This window comes from Knufia obscura (genome assembly GCF_036327395.1).
Source record: "Knufia obscura strain CCFEE 5817 isolate CBS 148926 chromosome Unknown scaffold_8, whole genome shotgun sequence".
Classification (NCBI taxonomy): domain Eukaryota; kingdom Fungi; phylum Ascomycota; class Eurotiomycetes; order Chaetothyriales; family Trichomeriaceae; genus Knufia; species Knufia obscura.
In genome coordinates this window covers 604,299-628,501 of record NW_027042694.1, presented here as the reverse complement: position 1 = coordinate 628,501, position 24,203 = coordinate 604,299, and the positions used below count along the sequence as shown (strand labels likewise).

The 24,203-nt window shown below is 51.2% G+C and overlaps 10 protein-coding genes across 10 annotated transcripts; 7 read left to right on the top strand and 3 right to left on the bottom strand.

The window, feature by feature from the left end:
* Positions 1-156: 156 nt before the first annotated feature.
* Positions 157-1,070, top strand: PMZ80_007055 (uncharacterized protein; the record flags this gene model as incomplete). The annotated part of the gene is made up of 2 exons (XM_064875463.1): positions 157-950; positions 1,004-1,070. 2 exons carry the CDS (start codon positions 157-159, stop codon positions 1,068-1,070), a joined length of 861 nt encoding a protein of 286 aa, XP_064728728.1.
* Positions 1,071-1,424: 354 nt separating this feature from the next.
* PMZ80_007054 (uncharacterized protein) lies at positions 1,425-2,252 on the bottom strand (the record flags this gene model as incomplete). The annotated part of the gene is made up of 1 exon (XM_064875462.1): positions 1,425-2,252. One exon carries the CDS (start codon positions 2,250-2,252, stop codon positions 1,425-1,427), a length of 828 nt encoding a protein of 275 aa, XP_064728727.1.
* Positions 2,253-3,112: 860 nt separating this feature from the next.
* On the top strand, positions 3,113-4,396 carry PMZ80_007053 (uncharacterized protein; the record flags this gene model as incomplete). Its single annotated transcript, XM_064875461.1, has 1 exon — positions 3,113-4,396. The coding sequence occupies one exon, from the start codon at positions 3,113-3,115 to the stop codon at positions 4,394-4,396; it is 1,284 nt and encodes a 427-aa protein (XP_064728726.1).
* Positions 4,397-5,082: 686 nt separating this feature from the next.
* cyp3 (Peptidyl-prolyl cis-trans isomerase-like 1) lies at positions 5,083-6,202 on the top strand (the record flags this gene model as incomplete). The annotated part of the gene is made up of 3 exons (XM_064875460.1): positions 5,083-5,158; positions 5,583-5,731; positions 5,852-6,202. The coding sequence occupies 3 exons, from the start codon at positions 5,083-5,085 to the stop codon at positions 6,200-6,202; spliced, it is 576 nt and encodes a 191-aa protein (XP_064728725.1).
* A 465-nt stretch (positions 6,203-6,667) lies between these two features.
* PMZ80_007051 (uncharacterized protein) lies at positions 6,668-7,980 on the bottom strand (the record flags this gene model as incomplete). Its single annotated transcript, XM_064875459.1, has 2 exons — positions 6,668-7,766; positions 7,817-7,980. The coding sequence occupies 2 exons, from the start codon at positions 7,978-7,980 to the stop codon at positions 6,668-6,670; spliced, it is 1,263 nt and encodes a 420-aa protein (XP_064728724.1).
* Positions 7,981-9,720: 1,740 nt separating this feature from the next.
* PMZ80_007050 (uncharacterized protein) lies at positions 9,721-10,281 on the bottom strand (the record flags this gene model as incomplete). The annotated part of the gene is made up of 1 exon (XM_064875458.1): positions 9,721-10,281. One exon carries the CDS (start codon positions 10,279-10,281, stop codon positions 9,721-9,723), a length of 561 nt encoding a protein of 186 aa, XP_064728723.1.
* A 1,005-nt stretch (positions 10,282-11,286) lies between these two features.
* Positions 11,287-14,042, top strand: PMZ80_007049 (uncharacterized protein; the record flags this gene model as incomplete). The annotated part of the gene is made up of 3 exons (XM_064875457.1): positions 11,287-11,661; positions 11,721-13,117; positions 13,601-14,042. 3 exons carry the CDS (start codon positions 11,287-11,289, stop codon positions 14,040-14,042), a joined length of 2,214 nt encoding a protein of 737 aa, XP_064728722.1.
* A 607-nt stretch (positions 14,043-14,649) lies between these two features.
* PMZ80_007048 (uncharacterized protein) lies at positions 14,650-15,435 on the top strand (the record flags this gene model as incomplete). Its single annotated transcript, XM_064875456.1, has 3 exons — positions 14,650-14,762; positions 14,814-14,963; positions 15,012-15,435. 3 exons carry the CDS (start codon positions 14,650-14,652, stop codon positions 15,433-15,435), a joined length of 687 nt encoding a protein of 228 aa, XP_064728721.1.
* A 1,639-nt stretch (positions 15,436-17,074) lies between these two features.
* Positions 17,075-18,315, top strand: SHE3 (mother-specific HO expression; the record flags this gene model as incomplete). The annotated part of the gene is made up of 2 exons (XM_064875455.1): positions 17,075-17,294; positions 17,342-18,315. The coding sequence occupies 2 exons, from the start codon at positions 17,075-17,077 to the stop codon at positions 18,313-18,315; spliced, it is 1,194 nt and encodes a 397-aa protein (XP_064728720.1).
* A 1,069-nt stretch (positions 18,316-19,384) lies between these two features.
* On the top strand, positions 19,385-23,668 carry PMZ80_007046 (uncharacterized protein; the record flags this gene model as incomplete). Its single annotated transcript, XM_064875454.1, has 5 exons — positions 19,385-19,444; positions 19,497-19,522; positions 19,569-19,626; positions 19,682-20,140; positions 20,192-23,668. 5 exons carry the CDS (start codon positions 19,385-19,387, stop codon positions 23,666-23,668), a joined length of 4,080 nt encoding a protein of 1,359 aa, XP_064728719.1.
* Between the last annotated feature and the right edge of the window lie 535 nt (positions 23,669-24,203).

Genomic DNA, 24,203 nt, shown 5'->3' with positions numbered 1-24,203 from the left:
CGTCATCAGTAGAGGACCGTCAAAGATGATGCTTTGGAACATCGAAGACATAGGAGAGTCAATACGTTGCAAAGTACTTCATAAAGCACACCAAGAAGTCTACGCCCTACCAGACATCTTCATCACGTTAATTCTATTGGCCTAATTCCATCTAAGATGCCCTCCACCAACGGCCACCCCGACGCCGAGCTTCACCCTCTCGCCACAGGCCCAGCTCACAAAATCGTCGAAGCTCACAAGGGCCCAGCACCTCACATACTCTACTCGGGCTGGTTCTGCCCCTTCGTCCAACGTTCCTGGATCACGCTGGAAGAGAAGCAGATTGACTACCAATACATTGAGATCAACCCATACCACAAAGACCCGGAATTCCTCAAGCTCAATCCTCGAGGACTTGTGCCAACGCTTGCATGTCCCGTTTCGGGTGGCACGAGGGGCGAGGATGGTGTTGAGCGCAAGCCACTGATCGAAAGCAACATTGTCAGCGAGTATCTCGATGGACTGCAATCAGATCGACCATCGCTGTTCTCGGATCATCCGTACACAAGGGCCCGACAGAAAATCTGGATCGACTTTGTAGGGACGCGGATCATCCCTGCTTTCCATCGTTTGCTGCAGCACACGCCAGATAAGCCATATTCTATGGACGATGCGAAACTTGAGCTTCGTGGACATCTGAAGAGTTGGATCGCTGAGGCGAGCGATGAAGGTGATTTCTGGTCAGGTAAGGTGTTTAGCATGACCGATGTTACGCTTGCGCCGTGGGCGGTTCGACTGTGGGTTTATGAGCACTATAAGGGTGTCAAGGACTTAATTCCTGCTGAAGGTGAAGGAGGTGAGGACGAGAAGGTCTGGTCAAGGTGGAGAAGATGGATTCAGGCTATTCAAGCGCGGGAGAGTGTAAAGAACACACTGAGCGATCAGGAGCATTACCTGCCGATCTATCAGAGGTAAGCGTAGCTGCACTTACATGAAATTTTAATCCTTTGCTAACAAAGAGCAGATATGCCGATGACAAGGCTCAGAGTGAGCTTGCGAAAGCTACTAGGTCTGGTCGTGGTGTGCCGTGAGCCATCAAGGCAAGAGGGACCGTGCGCAATGATAGGCAGCCACGTTGCGTAACGAGGGCACAGGACCTACCTAAAATGCTGGCTCTCACATACGGAATATCAAGCTGGCTGCTCGCAGCATATTGGGAGCACGCCAGTACACTGTAAGGAGCAGTTACCAGAGAAACACCTATGAATACTTTGGGTCGGCTTGCGAGGCTGCGAGACGTCAATAGGATTTTGATCCCCCATCTAGGGAGTAGCGCCAGTCCTTAGTACTTGTGCGTAAATGCGGTCACGTGAATATTTTGGGTGGAGGCTCTGCTCGATCCATGGCTTGTTGTGAGGATGTTTCAACACCTTCTCCTTGCCTGCCTACAGGTATTTGGCGCTGCTGAAGCGAGAATTGAAGTCGGACGATTTCTTCATCATCTCACGTCGCTGTGTCGAATTCAGTTGCAGTCCTCCACCAATATCTTTCTCTCTGTCGAACGCTCTTGCACTGGGATCGTCGTCCTCCTCCTTCTTGTGAGACTTCGTATGCGCATCGTAGAGAGATGGCCCACGCTGCTGGCTGTATTCCTTCATTCTCCGGGTTGTCTCGGCGTCATCTTGTGAAACTGCTGCTGAAGCAACTTGCGGTTTTGGCCCTTTCTCAGCCTTAATCCCCAGAACTTCCCTTTGTAATCGTGCTTGCTTCTGCTCTGGAGTCTCGTGCCATGCATCGCCTCCCGCACTGCTTGCAGCACCACCTTTTCCAGTATTGAACTTGCGATTTTTCAGCTTCGTAGGATCAACTCGTTGCGACCAGTCTCCACTGGTTGGGGCCAGAGTCATCCATTCATCTCTTTTGCTCTGTGTCGCTGTATCTGAGCTGCTGCTGAGCGCAGACTGCGCGCCTTTCGCAGCTGTGGAAGTGTTGGTGCCATCAGCCTCAGCCTCCGTTGGCAGAGCTGGTCCAAAAACATCATCATCACTGCTGTCCCCTTCATCAGATTTGTCCTCTGGCGCAGGGTCATTTTGTTGCTTGGATTTCTGCGGTGGAAGCGACGGTCCTACTGTGCGCGGTTTCTTTGTAACATTGTCGTTCTCGTCAGCATTGGGCGGCAATGGTCCTACGCTATCATCGCTGTCGCTTCCATCACCCTCGTCTGTTCTCTTGCGCTTCTCAGCAGTCGCAGGTAGTTGCGGCCCAATAGGCATCGTGACTTCCAGCCCTGTTGGCAACGGACAAATTACAAAAATGGTTCGTCACTAAGCAGGATGTTTAAAATGCTACTCGTCGATCTGTCACCAATGGCAAGCGCTAACGTGGTGAATATGCAAGCAGGAATTAGGTGCGGATACTTGATGACTCTTGCCCTTCACCAATGCTTGGCGGACCCTCGCCTGGTCGCACCCGCTAGATTTGGTCCGGAACTCATCCTCCCTTCACTTTCTAACTACAGCTTTCATCCATCAGTCAAACCATCATCACACCCGTGGTTATCACAGGCGAACAATTTCTGACAACTTTCGATGTGTTCATGAGAGCAAGTAACTGCTGTTGTGTATTCATACAGATGAACTGCCTTAGTGCATGAAACGACGGTTCAATGCATGCAGGGCCATCGCTTCCGTGTAAGCGCCCTACTTGACTCGAAGTCTCCATAAGCTTCTTCTTGCCTTGATACGCCTGGTAAGAACCAGTCCAGACCGCTTACTTGCCCTTTGCTCTAGAAGCACCATTCAAGATCGACCTTGAGTCTATGCAGGCCTTGCATGTTTCTAAACAGCTAGCCGAGCCTTCTCAACGAATCTCAATCAGAGATGTAGAAAGGTCCCGCTGCAAGCGTGAAGTGGCTGGGAGTCTCAACTTGTGCTACTTCGAGCCTTCGAAGCTACTTGTCCATTTGCAATCGCACATTGCAATTCTACTCTGTCTTCCTTTTCTCTCACAGCTCTCAAAATAACTCTGAAGCACCCCATACTGTCTATACCACAGATTACTAAATCGCACGAATGAATATCAAGCAGCTACAGCTACCTTACCTCACTAGCTTCTGCTCAGCCTTATATCCGCCATGGCAGGAACAGAAGTCTCCTCCGTGATACGGGACATCCTAGACGCTTTCCATAACGGATTGAGTGTCTTCAAGACGAAAGGTCGAAAGCACAGACGTCGTCATTCAGAACCAATTAATGCGAATGAGGAGAAACGCGTCCGAGATTCATTCTCGCAACGACCGCAAGAAATCAAGCAAGTGTACGATAAGTCTGTCGCAAAGCATGGTCGTCGATTCGAAGTAGGCGATAGCACTTCGCAGACAAGTCTTGCACAAATACTATTAGTACTCAATACCGGTCTCATCAAATTGCTCAATCATGCTCTTTCCAGCGACAAATCACGTTCTCAATCACGAAATAGTATCTTGAACTTATCAGAGACAGCTGCCTTGGATACCTTGAGCGCGCTTTCCGAGCTCAATCTGCGGATCGCATCAGCATCGAGGATTGACCTACGGCTGCCACCGTCGGGCCCACCTACTGAACACGACGAAAAGCGAAAGCCTCGACCACGAGCACAATCTTGTAGTAAGCAGTCAAAGCGGCCACCTCCAAGTCCTCTCATACATTACGGAGGCTGGGTACGAAGCAAGACCGATCCGTCTGTCGTTTCAGTCGTTGTCTCGCCCAGAGCAAGGAAGACTGACCAGAAGCGTACCTCCGCCTCGCGGTCTTCGAGTGTCTCGCCCACCAAGAACGCATCAACCCCGTCAGAAGTAAAGGTGAAAGAAAGGAGGTCTCCTCCACCAAGGTACAGTCAGCTCGCCGACAAAACGGCTCCCCAGCTGAGACCAAAGCCGGAGCATCTGCAAGCAAAAGTCAGTATTCCACCAAATGACTATGGGATCGGCACCGGCAAGCAGGTTGGCCGCCACCCAAGCATGTACATTGTGCCAGCGGACTTCTTCGACATTTTCCCCCACCCGTCAGTTGAGCGGTATGAGCCTCAAGCTGTTGATAGTATGCAAGCCGCACCAGGGCGTCCTCCCCAGGTACCACATCATTCCCGCCCGCAACAGCTCTACCAGCAACCCCAGCCGCAGCATATCGCTCCCCGTTTCGAAGGAAGAGTAAGACCACCATCAATGATGACCTTTATGACTGCTTCGACCAAGATCGGTGAAATACCTGAGCATCGCTTGCCAGACAGAGTGTTAACAGAAGAGCAACAAGAAGAGATACCAATGCCATATGTTGTGCCTGATATGCTTGATCCGCCGAGGAAGAGAGGAGGGAGGGGTCTAAAGTTCTGGAAGAAGGACAGACAAGAGAAGTGCGTTGCGGGAGCCGTGGGTGCCTAGGAGGCCACTCCGTGATTTGGTAGACGGGCTTGGAGCAACGAAGCAACGAGGAGACACGAGACGGAAGTCTGGCAAAATGATTCGGGGGGACGCCACGCTGCCATAAAAAGGATCGTGATGCTATCGCGGTATGGCGGTGCCTCAACTCGATGGAGCTGTGGTGAAGCAGTAGCGGAGCGGCAATAGACATGGCGTTCTGGTTCTCTTATGGTTTATGATACCCGTGCACGATATGAAACGAATACAATGTACATGATACGAGCGTCCTTTTCTTAGTAGAATATTCTTATGGTTGTCGCCGTCAGTGGACCAACGATCTTGGTTTCGGTTCCATATTGATGTAACATATGGCTCTCAATGATGTTGCAAAATTTACCCCGAACTCTCAATTTGTTTGTCTTTTATGTTTTATCTAAACTTCTACACTCACTGTTGCGCATCACCAAATTTATAGCAACTGAACCAATATCGATAGCTTGCTGTCATCCATCGAAGACCAATAACACCAAGCCCCATCCGTATCAAATTGTGGTTGCCGAAGAAGGAAAAATTCACAGCTCAGCCGGGTACCTGCGGCCACCTCACGACAGAAGCAACCGCAGTGCAGATTTCCAGTCTGCTCTTGCCGTTCCACGTTCGTTGTACGAAGAGCTTGAATAGCATCTGAAATTACTGGTAGCATTGAGATGAGCGCTCAGCTCCCTCCGGTGCCCAGACCGGGCCAAGGCGAGCCCATCGTGTTCTTGGATGTCACACTTGCTGGTACGTTGGACTTTTCACTTATCCTGTGGCGTGGTTACGAACATTGTATCTCATACTCTCACCAGCACCAGCCATGGACTGAGGTCTTACTCCATCAGCTGCAGACTGTGGAAGGCCATGTATGACATGCGAGGGCAGATGCAATGCACCCGCCAACGGCACATCACTTCATGCAAGCACAGCGAGGTTCGCCATAAGCAGAGGGTGGGAAAGCTGGTCACCATCATACTGGCATCATTCTTCTACGTTGTGAGCGGCTGATAACGGATTGCAACATAACAATACCACGCCCTGCATCTCCTCAGCAGAGCCTACAGAGTATGTGCGTTGCACGTTCACACACACACTCTTACATACACTACACGCTCCCACTGCCCAACACCCACTCATATCCCAACCACCAAGCTAACCACCATCCCAATAGGTGAACCCCTCGGCCGCATCAAAATCCACCTCTTCAGCACCACCCACTCCCGAACATCCGAGAACTTCCGCCAATTCTGCACGGGCGAATACAAGTCCCCTCAAACCGGTAAACCAACAGGCTACAAAGGGTGCAAGTTTCATCGTGTGGTGAGTCTCCTTGCACTGCACAGTGCACACCTTTCTCTACAGTCCAGGTCTCCACGCCGAGGCCTCACGAATCAACACTACGATCCTATCCAACATGACGTATGCTAACATGCTATCCAGATAAAAGGCTTCATGCTCCAAACCGGCGACTTCCAGCACACCACAACCCCCTCCCTCCTCGGCACAGGCAGCACAAGCATCTACAACTCGCGGCCCTTCGCCGATGAACCTCCATTCCTCCCACACAGTAAAGCCGGTCTGTTATCGATGGCGAATTCCGGCCCAAACACAAACGGCTCCCAATTCTTCATCACGTGTGCACCTGCGCCGCATCTAGATGGGAAACATGTTGTCTTCGGACAGGTGGTTGATGAGGAGGGGTTGGGTGTTGTGCGGAAGGTCGAGAATGTGAGGGTTGTGAATGAGAAGCCGGTGTTGGATGTGAGGATTGGGGAGTGTGGGGAGATGTGAGGTGGAATGGTGTGACACAGGAGGCGAGGAAAAGGGGAGGCTCTGAGGCAGAAGCGCACGAGACGAAACACTGCATGACAGGCGATGCAGGGTGTAGAAATTAGGATGATGGCATTTAGTAATTTGAGAATAGGTATATCAAGTACTGCTACAGGGCAAGAAGCAACGTACGCCGACTCAATACGGGTGACCTGGTATTGGCCGTGTTGGACTTTTCGTTTTACTGGACATGGGAAAGCACTACGACGATGGACGACAGTGCCCGCCGCGATGTTAAACGTGCGGCTGCTTGGCTCATGCCTGAAAGTGGGAACCCAGCGGTGCACAGCACGACGAAAAACGAAAGTGTGTTAGAAATAGAAGATTCCTATGTTCATTCAATCGTACAGTCATGTCCTCAATAAGATAAGTAGAATATGCAAATGTAGCACGGTATCGGCTTCTGCCTTGCTATCCAGACTTCTCCTATCTGTTCTGTCCAGCTTCAAGTTGTGCTGGTGTTGTTTGCGAACCTGCCGGCTGCTGCCCCTGCTCATTACTAGCACCGTTCCGTATGCGGCTTATTGCTGGCAGTCGCGGTAAGTTCAGCCTCGTCCGCCACGACTGCTGTTGCTGAGTTTGCTCTTGTTGTACCGGGTCGCTGCCTACTGTAGCTTGACTTTGTTCACGGGCTCTACGATTGATTGAGGCTCGAGAGACATTTTGGTGTCGTGCGCTTGGGAGAAACTGCCTGCCGAAAAGTGTCATGGGCGGCCCACGTCCTCTGTTTTGGGCGTTGAATCTGCGTGAAGTAGTGAAGAAGCCCATTTGTGACTGCTGTAGCTCTTGACGCGTGTTCATCCGACGTAGTTCTTCAGCCTCGCCTTCTGGTCTGGGCTTTGGCGTGTAATAATCTGCTTTGCAGAGCGGACAACATGCACGACGAGATGTGAGCCATGGGTCGACACACGATGCATGGAAAGCATGACCACATGTGAGGCCTCGGATATCGTCGTCATCTTCTAGTACATCGATACAGATGGCGCATGTATCACCTGGGTCTGGCAGTTGTTCCGCAGGTATTGCCGTCTGTATTTGATCTGCATCCTCCTCTTCGTCTTCATTCGTCTTCGTTTTCTGCACTGTAGTTGCGGCTTCCGAATTTGCGCTCTTCGGACGTTCGTTGTTTTCGTTCGTCGGTTGATCATGCCTGGCTACTATAGGTGAACTTGGCTCGCTTTGGCTGATCTTCTCCTTCATGGTCTCCGGTGTGGCAGGTTGAGCATTGTCCTTGTTCTCATCCTCAGATACTCGTGGCACATTCTTGATACTAGCTGGTCGACTCGCTGCGCCATTGATACCTCCAGCGGTAGGCAGACCTTCTTCGGCCCGGGTCGATCGCCATGTCTTGTACTTTGTGAGTGGGAATTTCTCATTGACCTCTTCCATAGTCATCAGCTTCTTTTCGCGCCGCCGCCTTTGACGGGGCATAGCTGTGAGGTCGACTGCGTCAGGGTCATCTCCGGCGAGTCTGGCTCGATTACGTTGGTTGTATCGGAAGCAATACTTCACGCCAACGATAATCCTGTAAAACAAAATCAGCATGAATTCAGCTCAACGGTAGCTCCGACTGACCATAGATTTGTGAAGACGACACCAAAGCCTAGAGCGACGAAGAATAGCAGAGGTGAACTAGGCCCGCCATTGTCCTTCTGCGCGGTGGGAGTTGGCGATGGAGGTCCGGTTGAGGATGCTGTCGCTGTCGCTATCGCCGACAGTGACGACGATATACTCGACATGTTTGCTACAGTCTTCTGCCACTACCCGACAGATCGTCAAGAGCAACTTCGATACCGATGGATAAGCCGGGTTGGCCGGCTAAGCGAAATGTGACTTCGTCGTTTCCAAATCACGACGCAACCATCGAGGTCGCCTCGCACCTTCCCTCACCAGCTGTTTGCCTAGGAGGAGCGATGTGCGGCCAATTGAGTAGTGACTTCCGATGAAGTGGAATGTGGTTGCGCAGAGGTCGGGAGGCGGCTGGTTTCAGGCCGATTTCGACTAGCTCCAATTGCTGATGTCTCACGTAGTAATGGATATCAAATTCGCGTCTAAGGATACGTATAGGTCGATTAGGGTGTCGGTCATGAGGTCGAGTACGATTGTGAGTAAAACCGACTCGATAGAGTGCAATCGACTTTAGGTGGCGGCGAGCTGCAACTTGGGCTGCGTCAAGACTGCAGGATAGACGGAGGGCTGAGCAGTATTTCGGCACGGCGGCCAACTGCTGACTGGCTTCACACTTGGAACGAAGACTGGGCGCTGAGACGCCCAGACAGGTTTTTGCCGAAGATTTGTGGAGACTTTATGTCCTTCACTGTCACCATCACCAGCGCTAACCCGGAAAATGCCAAAGTGCACGCCTGAAGTTCGACGGCATCAATATTGAGGACGATCTCTTAATCTTAGCATACGTGATCTTCAGTAACGTTCACGCGTTGGGTGAAGTGGTTCACGAGGTCAAAGCACGATGAGGTACGAGGACAAGAAGAAATGCAGACGGGCAGTGAGACGTGTAGTGACAAAGAAGTTGTGACATGCGACAGAATCGCAGCTTGCGAAGCTTGAAGAGCATCAAAATTGCGACAGTGCTTGCAGTTGCTTCAACACCCAAGAACCAAGGAAAACTCCGTCATCCTGTCATCTTCTGATACTCGCTGTTCAGGATCGCTCGAAGGCAGTTTTCCCTTTCTTCATCAGCCAGCACTATGTGTGAGAATGATGCCCGGCATTGGCAGAAGATCGTTTCATTTCCTTAGCCTGAGTACTCCCACGGATGATACTTCTGTTTACTTCTGTTCCGAGAACACTCTTTCGCGATCTCACGATCCACCTCGACGCAGCGTTAACACCATAAGAAAGACCTCCGTGTAACTGATTTTGTCGCATGACTCAGCCGTGTCAAACAAGTGCTGAGGTAACGACTTGTCTGTCTGCATGAAAACATGTCCATCACCCCTCATTTTCAGCTGCTGCACCCCACGATCCCGCAGAACTACGGCAACATCCTTCTTGGACTGGACGAGTCCGACCACTCAGACCCCAGAGGCTTCATCTTGAACATTGACACAAGCTTCGATATGCTGGGGTGTGCCTGCGCCCTGCGTATCGCTTTCGTGTCTGCACGATCAGAAATTGTCACGAGACCCGAAACACACTGCTCGTGCATGCCTGGTATTGAACGCTTACGCGGCCTTCAAGGCGGGAGTCGTGCTAGCAGACCATGACATGCGGAAGTCGCCAGTGCAGAATCTCAAATAAGTCTCATGTGCTTGTCGCATCTGCGTTGCGTTAGTCGAAGAATTTATCAGCCTTCGAATACCGTCGCCGATCAAGTCGCTGCAAGAGCATGCCATGAACGTACAGCATGTACATCAGTGCAATGAGTCAATGAGGGATGAGCACATCAGCTTGGACAGGGACTCAAGTCTACCAAGTAAATTATTCTGTATGCACCTTCTCGTCGAGCAATCTGCACTCTATGAGGTCCACTTCTCCATCCACTTCTTAATATCTCCTCCTTCTGCTTGTGCGTGTTCTTGCGAAGTCATCGGCTTCCGTCGCGGATCAAACTCAGACTCATCCTCCCAATCCAGCGTCTTGTCAACCTCCGACTTCTCAGGCGCGAACGACACACCCTTCGACTTCTTCTGCTTCCTGTTCTTTACTTCCCCCTCCTCCGCCTTCGCAGCAGAGGCTGGCTTTGCACCAGTCGACTCAACAAAGCCCTCAGCACCATCGTCAAGTAGTTGTCCCAGTGTCTTCCCCTCTCCAGTCTTCTTGCCTGATCGTATATCATCTGAGATCGCAGCCTGCGCTCTTCTTTGCTGATATGCTTGCTGCTCTTCTTCGCCCTCCTCAATTCCGTTGCCCAAGTACTTCTTCGCCAGTTTCTGGAAGTATGGACGTAGTAGCCAGTATGCGACGATTACCGCTCCTAATCTCAACCAGTCTGAGGTGTCCAGACTGCCCTTTTGCATGTACCGCTGGATCGGGTTGAGCTTGGAAAGATCTTGTGGTGCGGGTGTGTATTCGACCATCTTTGCGGCGAGATTGTATGTACTAGCTGTCCCTTGTCACTTTGAATAGCTGGTTGGGTGCCGTGGGATCCAAGTCCTAGAACAAGCAGATTCCAGTAGTCTGTTGAGGGATCAGATGTAGCTTATCAGTATTTGATTGACAGGAAGTAAGAAGCATTTGTGATAGTGAACAGGTCGCTTTATTGTCGCGCCATAGAATTGGTCGGTGCCTGGAAAGTGCCTCCTGTTAGACTGAGGCATATATTATTTTGTGGTGTCCTCTTGTGAACACGAACCAGAGCCTACAGATCCCGAGCCGTGCCCGAAATCTCGGGAGATGCGGACCATAATTCTGGTGCGGAATCCGGCTCAGAACCCTCCCTTGCCCTCCTCTACACCTCCTATCTTCCAGCTCGTCGTGAAACACTGGAACACTACAGAAGTGCACGGTACAGGTAATTGCTCGCTTCTTTCGCATAAGTGTCGCTCTATCTGTCTATCTGCCTTCCTCAACATGATTCAAACGTGGGCTGCCCAGTTCCATGGCTACATGCATGACGATCTCATGATTGTGCGACCCATGGACATGGTTGATGCAAGAAATGCTTCTTCACGATGAGGCGGTTGTACCTGTACAACGCCCCTTGTGCAGCTCTTCATGAAGCGATCCTTTCGGCAGAATGGGAGAACTCTGCAGGTTAGTGCCAGGCAGGAGCGACCATGAGGTATTTGTGAGTGTGTGTAGCTCCTGCTACCACGAGAAGACCAAGCATTAAGCCTATTGTGCTTCTTTGCGTTCGGGCTACGAGCAGGACCACGGTCAAATCGTGCCGTCTTGTAGCACTTACCCGTCCGGGTATAGAACTCTGGTTTGCCAGTCTCCTTCAGCCCTGGTCATCAGGACATCCTTTTTCTTCTGGTGAGAAACTGTCCAATCAGTGCTCATCTACGTCAGAATCAACATAAAAGCACCGCTCCTGATACTCTCGTATCTGCACAATCACGCCGGAACTAGGTCAGAACACCATGCGTTCCATCTGGTGTCCCATCGTTACCGGGGCTGTTACCCTGCTTTCCCTAGCCACGACCAGCAATACGATCCAAGTCACTGGAGCTACGAGTGGCTTTGACGCAACATTCAGAGCGCGCCCGATCCGACAGGAAATCAATGTCCTTGCAAGCTCTGGGGATGCATCTTGGGATCTTTACGTCCTCGCCCTTCAACGCTTCCAGGATGTCTCAGCTGACGACCCTCTTTCGTATTTCCAGATAGCAGGAATACATGGCTACCCGAAAAGACCTTGGGATGGGGTGAGCGGGACAGGCAAAGAAGTAGGCTTCTGCATGCACACTTCAGTGCTGTTTCCTCTGTGGCATCGCCCATATCTGGCGCTGTATGAGGTCAGTACTCTACCTATATCCGTTCGCCAACTGAAGTGACGATGTACTGACGGAAACAGCAAATGCTGTCCTACCATGCTCAGACAATCGCAGAACAATATCCGCTTTTGCTGGGGGACCAATACCGTACAGCCGCCTCGAAGCTGCGCATTCCATACTTCGACTGGGCCATCACCCCAGGCTTGCCTGATGTGCTGACTCTGCCGATACTATCAGTCAACACTCCAGATGGCATTCGGAACATATCAAACCCTTTGTTGCAATACACATTCCCCATGGATATGTTGGCATCAGGGTACTTCTCCTCGATGTGGAATGCTCCAAATATACCTCAACAGCCAAACACCGTAAGACAATACGATTCAGTGACAGGACAGAGTAACGAAATAGCGGCATGGGGGCCGTTGATAGCGGGCTCCGCAGTACGTCTTTCAGAGGTCTACACGCTCCTTAGCGATACGGCAAATTATACGGCATTCTCCTTGTATCATGGGAATCGCCCTGGTCCTGACATCGAAGGAATTCACAACGACGTTCACATCGGCATAGGAGGTCTCATGTCCAATGGAAGCCAGCAGACCGCGAAAGGACATATGACTGTCACATCGTTGTCCGCGTTTGACCCAGTGTTCTGGCTACACCACGCAAATGTGGATCGCCTGGTGGCTCTATGGCAAGCGATCCATCCTAATGAATATGTTCAGCCAACCGTGAACAAAGTCGGCACATACTACCTTGCGAATGGCTCCATCGATACAGCAGACACCCCTCTAGCACCATTTCACGACGACGATGCGACAAGCATGTGGACAGCTGCGAAGGCTCGAGATATCACAGTCTTCGGATATACCTACCCTGAGCTAGTCAACACCAACATAAGCGCTTCTGAGTTGCAAAAGGTCGTCACCCAGAAGGTGAACGAGCTCTATGCACCTGGAGGCCACTCGAACGGGACATTCCGTGCTCGGTCACGACGCAGCGCAAACATCGCACAAGCTATGAGCCACGTGCACGCCGATACAGCTCCTCAGCTCGGTGTCAACAATATGGATATTCAATGGCATCTGCGAATCTCTATCGAGGCAGGGACTGACCAGAACAGTCTCTCAGTATTCCTGTTCATCGGGCAGCCACCGGCCGACGTCAATCACTGGCCTGCTGCCTCCAACCTCATTGGCCTACACACCCCCTATCTCACTGGTGGTTCATTCGAAACCTCGGATGCCGCCCAGCAGATCGACATACCCTGCAGTCATACTATTGCTGCAGCGGTCAGCAGGGGCGTACTCTCGAGCACCAGTTCGGACGATGTTGTGCCATTCCTGGAGCAAAACTTGGTCGCCAAGGTGATTGACCAGGCGGGCGCCGGATTAGATGCAGCATCAGTTCCTGGCATCAAGGTTTCGATCCTTAGCAGGAACGTTGAGCCACGAAAGACGCTATCTGATTTCCCAATGTATGGTGCTTTCGTGGAGCACGCTAGCATTGATTCATAGCCTTGAAATTTGGCCTTCGGCGATGTTGGAACTGTACTGCATGGATACTGGTTGAGTGGTATGGAGGTGGTAATGCTGATGGATGTGGAAGCTGCGTACATGCAATGATAGGGTCGTAGGGTGGTAGGGTCGTAGTTGCCCAACAGCGAACTGCAATTTTCAGGCTCGGGAGGACGCTGTTACGGCTGGGGGCCACGGAACTACGTCCGCTTCTACAGCTGTACCACTTTTTCTTTCTGATTGAATGTTACAAGATTCCGGCTCCTGTTTGTGGCAATGGAAGCTATGTTCAGTTTCTACTTTTGGACGATGAAGAGCATGAGCTAAGACAAGGACTACGGAATAGGAGACTGTGGTCCCTGTCTAGGAGGTTCATTCTCATACCAAGGTCTTTGCAGCCACTCGTCTCTACTCGAAGGAGTTTGTGGCAACTTCAATTTCAGTCAGGAGCGGATTGGAGCTTTGGAGTTGAATGTCAAGGAAAGAAGGAAGGAGCATAACGCGAAGCAGTACAAGCGAAGCCGCGAGGTTCAACTTGAACGCTGGAGAGAAAAGAATCGGCGAAAGTCTGAAGCGTTCGGAAAGAACTCTCGCGACAAGAAGAAGGCCAACCATAGGCGGTCGAGAGCAAAGACCAAGAAGGAGAAGAAATGGAGATGCGGCATCTGTGGTGTCAAGTGCACAGGTCCATGGGAGCTCAATCGACACAACGATTCGAAGCGACATAAGCTCCAGGCAGAGCAAGCGGCTGGTGGGGAGCTCAATCTTCGTTGTGAAGTGTGTGACAAACCCTCCATCCTCGAATGTGATCTCATGAGGCATGAGAAGACCAAGAGACATCTGGAGAGATTAGCCGCTGCAGCAGCAGATATGGATGAGGAGTAATTGAAACGATCGAAGGAACCGTCGATACAACAGGGACACTGCGGCTGTACGAAGGCTCCGTGTTCGACCTCGGTGAAGAGCACCTCGTCGACCCTACCGGGGTATACTTTCAACGACCTTTACACATACGCGAGGGAATTGAAAAGGCTGCATTATACGTGGAAGCTTCCACGAACTGGACTTGACGCGCTAGAATAACCGAAGCGGGTACTTTTTGATCATCAATCTGGGGGACATGAAAGGCAGAGTTTAAGATTACATAGTGGAGCGTGAACCGCCACGCTAGCTGTCTTAACCTGGAAACAGCATCCATGATTGGCTGTCGCATAACGGCCATGCAAAGCTTCGAGCATGAGGCTCGAGCGCCAACCCCAGACATAGGGGCAGTGCCTCGACCTATTAGTCCTTCTCGTCGCTGCGCTTTCTGGTCGTTCTCTCAGTCTGCGACACGTCCATTCCTTAGAAGTCAGTTGATTCCCTGCGCACCAGGAGTACATTCGTTGCACCACACTGCTCTTCAGCAACAACTCATACTTGCATCAATACCTGAGCCGATCACTAGCCGGGTCACCTCGCCGAACCGTCCATTAAACAACAAACAGTCAGAATGATCTCCTTCCGATCCCTCTTGGCTGCGGCCCCTCTGTTGGCTCTTGCTGTTGCCCAGAACATCGCGTTCACCTCCACACCAGCTGTCGTAGAAGCTGGCGAGTCCTACAAGTGAGCAGCGTGCGCGCAAGGGGTACGGACCGCGATCCTAACAACTTACAGCATCACATGGGGCGGTGGCGACGGTACTGGTGTAACTCTCACTTTGCGACGAGGCAACCCGAAAGACTTGACCACAGTGGACACCCTCGCGGACAACCTCATGGAGAGCTACTACGTGTGGGAGGCCCCTTCATCCCTGGAGGACGGAGAGTGAGTCCAGAAGGTCACACGACACGACTCCATAGCTAACAAGCGCAGTGACTACGCTCTCCAAATCACTCAGGGCCAATCCGACATCAACTACTCCGGTCTCTTCACCGTCGAGGGCGGTGAATCGTCATCCTCCTCTTCTTCTTCGGCCTCCGCCTCCAATGCTACTGCTACCAGCACAGCCAGCAGTTTCGCTACCGGCAACAGCACCATGAGCATCACCAGCATGGCCAGCGCGTCAGGAACCGGCACAGCCATCGCCAGAAACTCCACCTTCAGCACTGCTACCTTGAGCTCCTCCAGCGGCGAAGCCACATTCGGCGACATGACCAGCACTCGAAGCTCTGCGTCCCGAACTGCTACTGACTCCGCTGCATCTGGTACCTCTGCTCCAAGTAACGATGCTCCTCTTAGAACTGGTTCATCTGCTGCTTTGATCTTGGGTATTGTTGCTGCTGTCATGTTGCACTAGATGTCAAGTTCCGGGGGCACGCCAGTACCCTATGAAGATGTGTTAGCAGAGAAGTGATGTTCCACATTTTGCGGTCGATTTCACGGATCTGTGACACGTTTTTAACACTCCCAATCTGCTTCCAAGGGTACGCCAGTGCTTGTTCTGATTACTTAGGCGGCCACGTTAGTCTTCTGGGGCAAATACTGTATTTGAAGATTTGAGGCAGCTTGAATAAAGCGATAATGCATTGCCGTTGTGCCTGTTGCTTGTGGGGAGGCCGCCCTGTCGCGTTTGCCGCGTTCCAGTGCCTTTCCGCTGAACGTCCTGCTCTCGGTTGGGGAGGACGCCATGTCCTCCTTGGGAGTGTTCTCCTGGTCTCACGGGGGCCCTTTCCCTTGGTAGTTGTCCCTTGTCTTCCCATAATGATGATCAGAACTGCCTGCAGCGTACACGGACAAAGCCTTGGCAATCTTACAGTAGCACCTGACAGTTCCGGCGTGCTCCTCAGGCACGAAACGTGATAACTTACGGACTTCTTGTAGGCATCAGCATCGAGCATAAAATCCTAGTCTTGATGAATGTAAGAGGTGTTCCTCAGGGTGCGTGGTGACCTCCCGAGCAACAGACCCGGAGATTTCGCAATTGTCCTTCGATCGGCTCATTCGCAATACCTACAGTATGCTACAACACTTTTTCCTTCTCAGAAATCAACGACGTTTTCCCCATCTGACGCTATAGCGAGCCTCTGAGTTCGAGGTCAACATCAAACAGATACTCCTTAATTGGAACCATCATGGTAAACCATGAACCCGAGTTGAATGCACGTTTTACTACCTGGTGCCCTCCCGGAACACATGGAAGTAGTCCGTCCTGAGCTTCGCCGTGCTTCAAAATCATGCTCATTCTACTACATCTCTTGTAACGATTTGCCAACCACGAGGTCTCCAGAGCTCAAAGTCAGCTCGTGATGCCTACCGACGCCGAAGTCACCCCATCTCAAATTTATGCACCGTTTCCATGCTCGAGATCCGGTATGTTTACTCTTTGCTCTTTCAGGCACATGCATCCTTGGAACTCAAGCAACGGAACTCCGCAAATAGCTTGCCGGATGGCTTTTGAATATTCCGCCATTGGCTACCAATGCCTAACGGCTATGCCCATACGCGTCGCGCCTTCCTCGTTGTGTAAGAACCCTGCATAAGTGCGTTGTTCCTGGAGCGATTGAACCGGGCTGTTTTCTGCTTACACCTCCCGAAATGCTCAAGCAAGATGCTTTTCTCGCCTGTGACTTCGTTGTTGCACATCGAGCTCGATTCCATTATACATTATTGACGAGGCCATCTTTCTGATTCCGTACGTCTGATAACAGGCCGTTCGAAGCACAAGAGTTTGTTTGGTATGACGTCTTTTGTTACAACTCAAAGGCTTTTCGTTTCTTTCTGACACAAGATAGGCTGTCAGATCAAGAAATCTGGATGTCAAATCTTCCTGCAACAAGCCTTCAACTTCACATTGTGATATGAGAACGAAACCCAGATCCGTCGTTGCTGTTCCAGCTGATCTTGTGCGACCAAAGTCGCGTGGCATAATACAAGTCACTACCCCTGGTACGTTCACCTCATTGCGCGCTGCAGGCTGGCCAAACAACGGCCACAACATGGCAAATTTCACGGCATGGATCTTGAGACGCAAGACTGGCAAAAGGAAGAGGCACTCGACTAATGTTGCATTTACAGAAGCATCGGACAAAGAAGAAGAATATGTGGATCCTTCTGCAAACATGGCACAAGCAAACGGCATCCACCGAGAGAAGACTCCCATAGATACAAGCATTGTACCTCCTGGACGAGTGATCAGCACTTCGATGATGAGACAAGGTGCGCACAACTCGCGGGATGGTGCGAGGAGATCTAACCGGGCGCAGCTGCGATCGAGCAAACACCTTCACCAGACTCGACGCAATGGTCTTCAGCGATAGGCCACGCCAGTACAGGGAAATCAGGGCGGGTCATCGAAAGGTTACAGCAGGAGATCGACAGGTTGAACAGGGAGAAGCAATTGCTGAAGCTACGGCACGAAGAAGCAGAAAGAGCAACAGAAACATTGCATTCGCAGTATAGATACCTCCAGGACCGCAACAGCAACTACGAGTCCTCTCACGAGGCCAACCTACGCCAACTGCAAAGGAAAGAGAGACAAGTGGAAGATCTGCGAGAAGAAGTACAAAAGGAGAAGTTGAAGACGGCCAGAGCAGAGGAAGCACTGCGTACAGCGGCAGTCAGTGAGGACGAATGGAGGGAGCAGGCCAGCCACGCGAAAGCCATTGCTCAACAAAAAGAGTCAGAATACGATGCCATTGCAGCATGTAGGAACATGGACAACGACAGACATCAAAACGGTCTTGAGCGGATAAAAGCGAGCTTGGATGAGCTGCTGCGTAAAAGGGAAGACGACCTGGAAAAGCAGAAAAGGATGGAGATCATATCCGAGCAGCGGAAGAAGGAGACCGAGCAACTGGAAGAGCTTACGAAGAGGTTACAGGTGAACTTCAACTCATATCGTACGGAGATCGATTCAGCTATCGATGGGCTACGGAGTGCAGCAAGCGAGAACGATCGTGTGGTACATGAGAAGGTAGAGGAGATGAGGAGAGTAACAGGCGACATGAGATGGGTGATGAACGTCGAGACTGTGGTGAATGGAAGACAGGTACCGCCTCGTCCGGCAGGCTCCCATGAGAGCCAGTCGGATGAACAGTCGTTCATCACAGCACAATCCAAGGAAGCCTCAAAGGAGGCTTTGGTCGAACAAGCTTCCGCACCTCCCAGCCCGTCAAAGAAGATGAGTCTCGACTTCAGGAGGCACAGGCGGAAAGGGTCAACGAAGGCTGGAAAGTGATGTACTAATACTGTGTTAAGACTGTGTATATTTTTAATGATTGAACGACTTCATGACCATACAGAGCTGTCCGCAAGGTAGCGGTTAGCGCAGAGGGTGACAAAGAAGTATGTTGCAACGGCGGTACGCCACCTCTCGTCAATATTCACCACCAAATTTTTATCCGGATGCTGTCACGATGAACGGGTAACTGTGCACCCTAAAGTTACCTACACACGTATCTTCCGGTTCTCTATAACGCATCACTAGCGTGCGGCAAAGCCTATCAAAACTCCTTTTGGTGTATTCACTAAGGCTGGCTCTATATCATTATTGCTTCGTAAGCACAATAGCCTGTTGATAATTGTGCGTTGTTGGCACATAACCCAAATTACCTAGACATGCGATCGGGTGTGCCCGGATGAAATGTTTAGAGGTGAGTATGTAGACATACTTGATCTCAATGTGCTCATATCGTCCTGACTCCTCGATGTTGGGATCAAAGCCTGCCCAGAGACAGGTGTGTGCTCTTGCCGTGAGACGCGTATGAAGTCTGTAACTGCTTCATTAGCGCGTTGCTGTTTAGTGGCTCCACCTGAACTCTTTCCGATGTTGATCGTTTGCTTGCAGACTTCAGGATCTTCACTCTACGTGTGCACATTATCATGATCAGGAGCATGCAGTAGCTGTGTCGTATTCCTCTCTGCAAGCGTAGACGAAGCAAGCGCTTTGTATCTCGCAGGCACTTGCTACAGGCGTCAAGGATATTGCTGACCGCTCACTTCATCAGCGCAGCACAAATTTCGAAGTGAAGACCAGGTCGCGGCACGAAGCCCAAACCTGCCAACTATCTGCAGCATCGCTCTTGCGGCAGCTGAAGCAAGTTATCTTTCTCTTTGATACAGAGATTACAACGCGTCGATCTCACTCATCAAACACCTGAACATCTCCTGACGCTCTAGCCTTTCCGTTCATTCACTTCTGCCAAGCGTCAGGGACGATATGGTCACTCCGGGATCTCAAAATTTTCGCTGCAGCTCATCTCTAACCAGATAACCACCATTTTATACAAGAAGCGATTCGGAAGAATATGCAGGGTGTTGAGAGAACCAGTCAGTTTGGTACACTCTACGAGTGGACACCTACTGGGGTACGTCGACTTTTACACGAGCATCAAACAACTGCTGACCAGTTTCTTTCAGAGAGATGATCTCGTGAAGCAGTTCAAGTACGTTCGAGCACGATTTCTTCTCTACTGGATTAACACCTCACAGTAACTTTTACCTGGACAAAGATAATGTGCCTTTCGTCAGTTACAATGAGCATAAGCATGTAAGCTGCGATATACCATATATGACTTCTTAGTCAGCTAGTCTGACAAGCACAGCTGTTTGAGCTCAAGACCAATCATGATCTGGCCATCAAGATCTTCGCCGACACGTTCAAGAATGTTCTCAATTACAACCAGAAAGTTCGCAAGAAGAAGGATACATTTGATGTCTTCGATGAAGAACTCATCAAGCCCATACCTGGAACAGCATTGCCCGGAATCGATGATTCTGGAAACATACTGGAGCCATTTAGTGGTGGTGAAATTTTGATCCAGATTGATGATGATTCTGACGGCGACTCCTCCACTGACAACACGTCTTCTGGTGGTGTACCCTCCCTATACTGGAGCCCACAATGTGGGGATATCAGCATCCTTCCGCTTGAGACGGCAGCTGCCATTGCAAATCTCACAGACTGCATGATATGCAAAGAACCCGAAAGTCGGCGGGTGCGACTCATTAATGGCAACATATATGCTGCACTGGAAAAGCTTCAGCGCCTGGAGGCACTTCTTGTAAGTCTCATGGATGGTGTAGTGGGTGCATAGTTAATATTACCTTTGCAGGAGAAGATCTCACGCCGCAGGGCCGGGCACGCCTCGAACGTTGATGCCAATCTACTTTCTCTGTCTTCTCAGATACCGGGAACTGGCGTGCGCTATATTTCCACCGCAGTCTTCCCACATCTCGACCGAGTCATTGCCCAGCCTGCGCTTCAAGACCGCTTAGAAGACGCGACTATTGGAGAGGAATATGTCTGGAACCAGTCCGAAAGGAAGCATATCAGATCTGAGAACCTTGCTACACCAAGTAGCAACTCCCAAGCCGTTCCGGTACGATCTAGCACCATATGGACAAGTTTTAACATACCTACTATCGGCAACCCAGAAAATGCTGTTCCTCGGACACCCTCTGGCGGCAATTCGGTTGCTTCTGACGATCAGAGAAAATCAGGCAAGCCATCCGCAGCTGCAGAGCCTAGCAAATTCCTCCCAATACAAGATCAAGCTCGACTACGTGAGTGGTCACGCAACGTGGACACCGCAGCGGATCCTGCTGTTCCAGCAGACCAGCCTATGGAGCCAATTGAAGAGGAAGGAGAGCCTACGTCAAGAAGAGTAGTCAAAGATTCAGACAGTGAAGTCGAACAAGGGCAGGGTTCAGAACCTGTCAATGCGCGGTTGGTTGCTGTCGACTCTGATGAGGAAGATGAAGTGCCAAGGCAAGCTCCCACCGCATCGACACGCATGCCGCCACCTCAACCTGTAATTTCAGCTGCGCCGGATTCCGAGGACAAAGCTCGTCGAGCCCGTGAACGAGCCAACAGATACCAAGATACGGCACCAGTGGCACCTACCAGTCAGGGTAGGCAGCCTGCAACCAATGTTGTCGGGGCAGACTCATTCTTCGTGGGAGTTCCCCGCGATGAAGATGAGCCAGCGGAGGCTGTACAATCACGACGCATAGTCACAAGTCGAACCCAGAATGACTCTCAGCAAAGCAGACCCACTGAGCCAAAACGAGCGCGTGGAAGAGGCTTTGGTTATGACGGAGCTGGAGATGACCCAGATGAGAGTGACCCTGGCATTGCTAATGATGATGTCTCGAGGCTCACACCAATGTCTTACCGAGACCCAGAGCCGCACCATTACATGCCGTCGGATGACTTCAATCCATCAAGGTATGGCGCATCTCGCGTGCAGGGTCGCCAAAAACGAGGTCCAACCACAGGTACTACAAGTCCGGCTACGATTCAGGCCGGTCCGGGTCGTCAGCAGCGAAATGATCACTTCCCCCGCCGATTTCCATCTCAGCAAGCCGGACCTTTAGACCCAGATACTCACAGCAGACCAGTCGATAGTTGGCCGAGACCTGGTATTGCGCGCGACATTGACCATCGAAGCCGTCGAGAAGCGGAGAGAACTAAGCACAGACAGCAAGCAAACCAGCTAATCGACGTCGAAGACAACAGCACCAAAACCAATTCTCTCCTGCCACCTCCTGGGCTGACAATTCGTCAACCTGACGCAGCTGACCCTGCGGTGCCAGATCATATTCTTGACAGTCCACTTGAACAGATCCAACGACCTTCACTCAAGCCAAGCTGGGATGCTCCTATGTACACCAATGAAGACACGTCGTTCTCAGCTTCGAGCTCATCGGGAGGTGCGCGTCAGTTGCCATTCAACTACACTCCCCAGACACAACTTGTGAGGCCGAACATTAATATGATGCACAACGACACGCTTGCGCAGCTTCAAACGATCAAATATTTGCAGCGGAAGAAATCAAGCAGACCAGACGTCAGTGCACACGCTTCCGAGAGGATCGAAGAGGAAGATGAAGTGGAATCCCGCAAGTTCCATAATACCATGAATTTGAAAGCTCCAAACCCTGGTAAGGGCAAGAAAAGTTCTAAAGCTCCTGCCCAGGAAAGTGCGGCCCAGCGAGCAGAGCGCATTGCAGCGACCATGGCCGACGCCTATGGTGCTGTGCCAAATTCAGTTCCAGCCACCACTACGACGGCGTTGCCCAGCCGCGGCAGACCCGAAGTGCCATCAAGAAGATTACAACAGCTTGCGAGGTCGAACCCGACCATGGCCGCCACACACTCTGATACCTTGCAGAGCAATGCTCGCAGAGAGCTGACTGATAACCTTGTACATCGCATGAGGCCCGTGTTTGAGGCTGCACGTTCATTCGCTGGAGATTTGCAATTCGAGATTCAAGTCGGGAATTTGCTAGTCATGGCATCATCTTTAATCAAGGAGAAGAAGGTCTACGAACCGGACCGCTGGACAACGATCTTCAACAGCACGGGCATAGCACCAGAAGTCAAGTTCAACAATGTGGTCACCAGCGACGGCTCGGATATTGACAACATCCTTGAGATGAAGGCTCGGGGCAACAAAGCACTGAAAGCCTGGAACAAAACCACGCCAGGCCCTTTGAGCATGGAATTCGAGTTTCAATGCCAAGACAACGCGGGTCGAGCTTTCAATTTGCGGTTCAACGTCGACGGTACGCACTCAGTCGACGAAGGTTACTGTACGGTTGGCAAGGTCGGCATTCAATGTCCAGGCCGAACATGGGACGTCTGTGCTGTCCTTGGCGGTCTCTCTACCTGGCACTACCTCTCCGACGATCTAGAAGCGGCCGTCGCAGAATTGGTGTCGAGTATTCATGTCAATCCAGTGGAAGCGATGACCATTAACTTCAGACTACCTGCCAGCAACGCCTTGACGGTACACGACGTGGTTGTCCGCCGGACCAGCCTTCACGATTGTCAGTCCACCGAACAAGAGGAGATTCAGCTCAAAATCACTGAAAGCAAGTTATTGTACACGAGGTCGCACCGTGTTGACAAGCGCCTTTACTCCAGCTTCGAAAAGAGCCACGGTAACATGGCAGAGAACCATCGAGTTCATTACGAGCTTTCGTTAGTTCACAAAGGCATTGCTGAGGCATTCAAAGCCAATAAGCAGCTCGAAGTGGGCGAGCTGACACCAGCGGACACGACAGGTGCCTCGCTCCTGAATGCGAAAGTTGCCAACACACTGCTCAACGCTGCTCTCAATCTTGTCGATAAGATTGACTGGGTTGGAAAGCGCAACTACGGCACTATCGTTAGAAAGCGGGACGAACTCATTGCGCGAGGGCAGGAACTCGCAAGGACTTTGCCACCCGTCACGAACACAAATATCGTAAGACCAGTCAATCTCAACTCTGGCCACAGCATCGCGGCACCACGGACTGCTATTGCCAGCCGCACGAATGTGGGCTCTCGATACCCAGCACCGGCACCTCCTGCGATGCCAGTTCGTGGCATTCGAGCTGGCACCGAGGCACAAGTATATGAGGATGCTTCAGGCAATCTCTTCAGGATCGGTCTGGGTGGTGCTCAGATCCCTGTGATTCGGGAGGATGGATCGGGTGTTGGGTCTGCGGAGATCTTGCCGAATGATAGTGCTAGTCAGATTGGGTCGCGACCTAGAGTTGCGAGAAGCACTAGATATGACGATCGCCCAGCGGGATTCTGGTGAGGGAGGGCTACCAAGGATAGCAGGACTTGAACGGATGGCGTATGGCATGACAGGCTGCGGACAATCTTTAGCATGGGAGCTTTGATGAGGGGCGAAATTGGAGCGAATGTAATGCAGCGATAGATGTTAGCTTGTTGTCGGGTGACAAAGTGGTTCGCGAGAAGCAAGTTCAAAAGCTAGAACTACTGAACGACTTATTGCTGGAGAATGGGATGATCTTGCTAGCAGGTTGCGATACTTGCAAGGACGACGGCAATTGTGCTCTACAGCTTTGATTCAATCTACTCGTACTCAGCATGATGCTACTGCTAGCTCCTTCTGCGTGAACACTCGCTCAGTAAGCAAAGGGCGCTAGTCTATTTCTGTCCAAGCAGTTAATATCTCATCACGGCTCTCATTTCGTTCTCCCTTCACATCGACGTAATCAGCTACGTGGACAACCGCTATCGACACGATCAAGATTCCCTAGCAAAGAAATTCAAGATGGACAAATTCGCAATACCTTTTGGTCGACAGAGTTCCCTGAACCTCATCC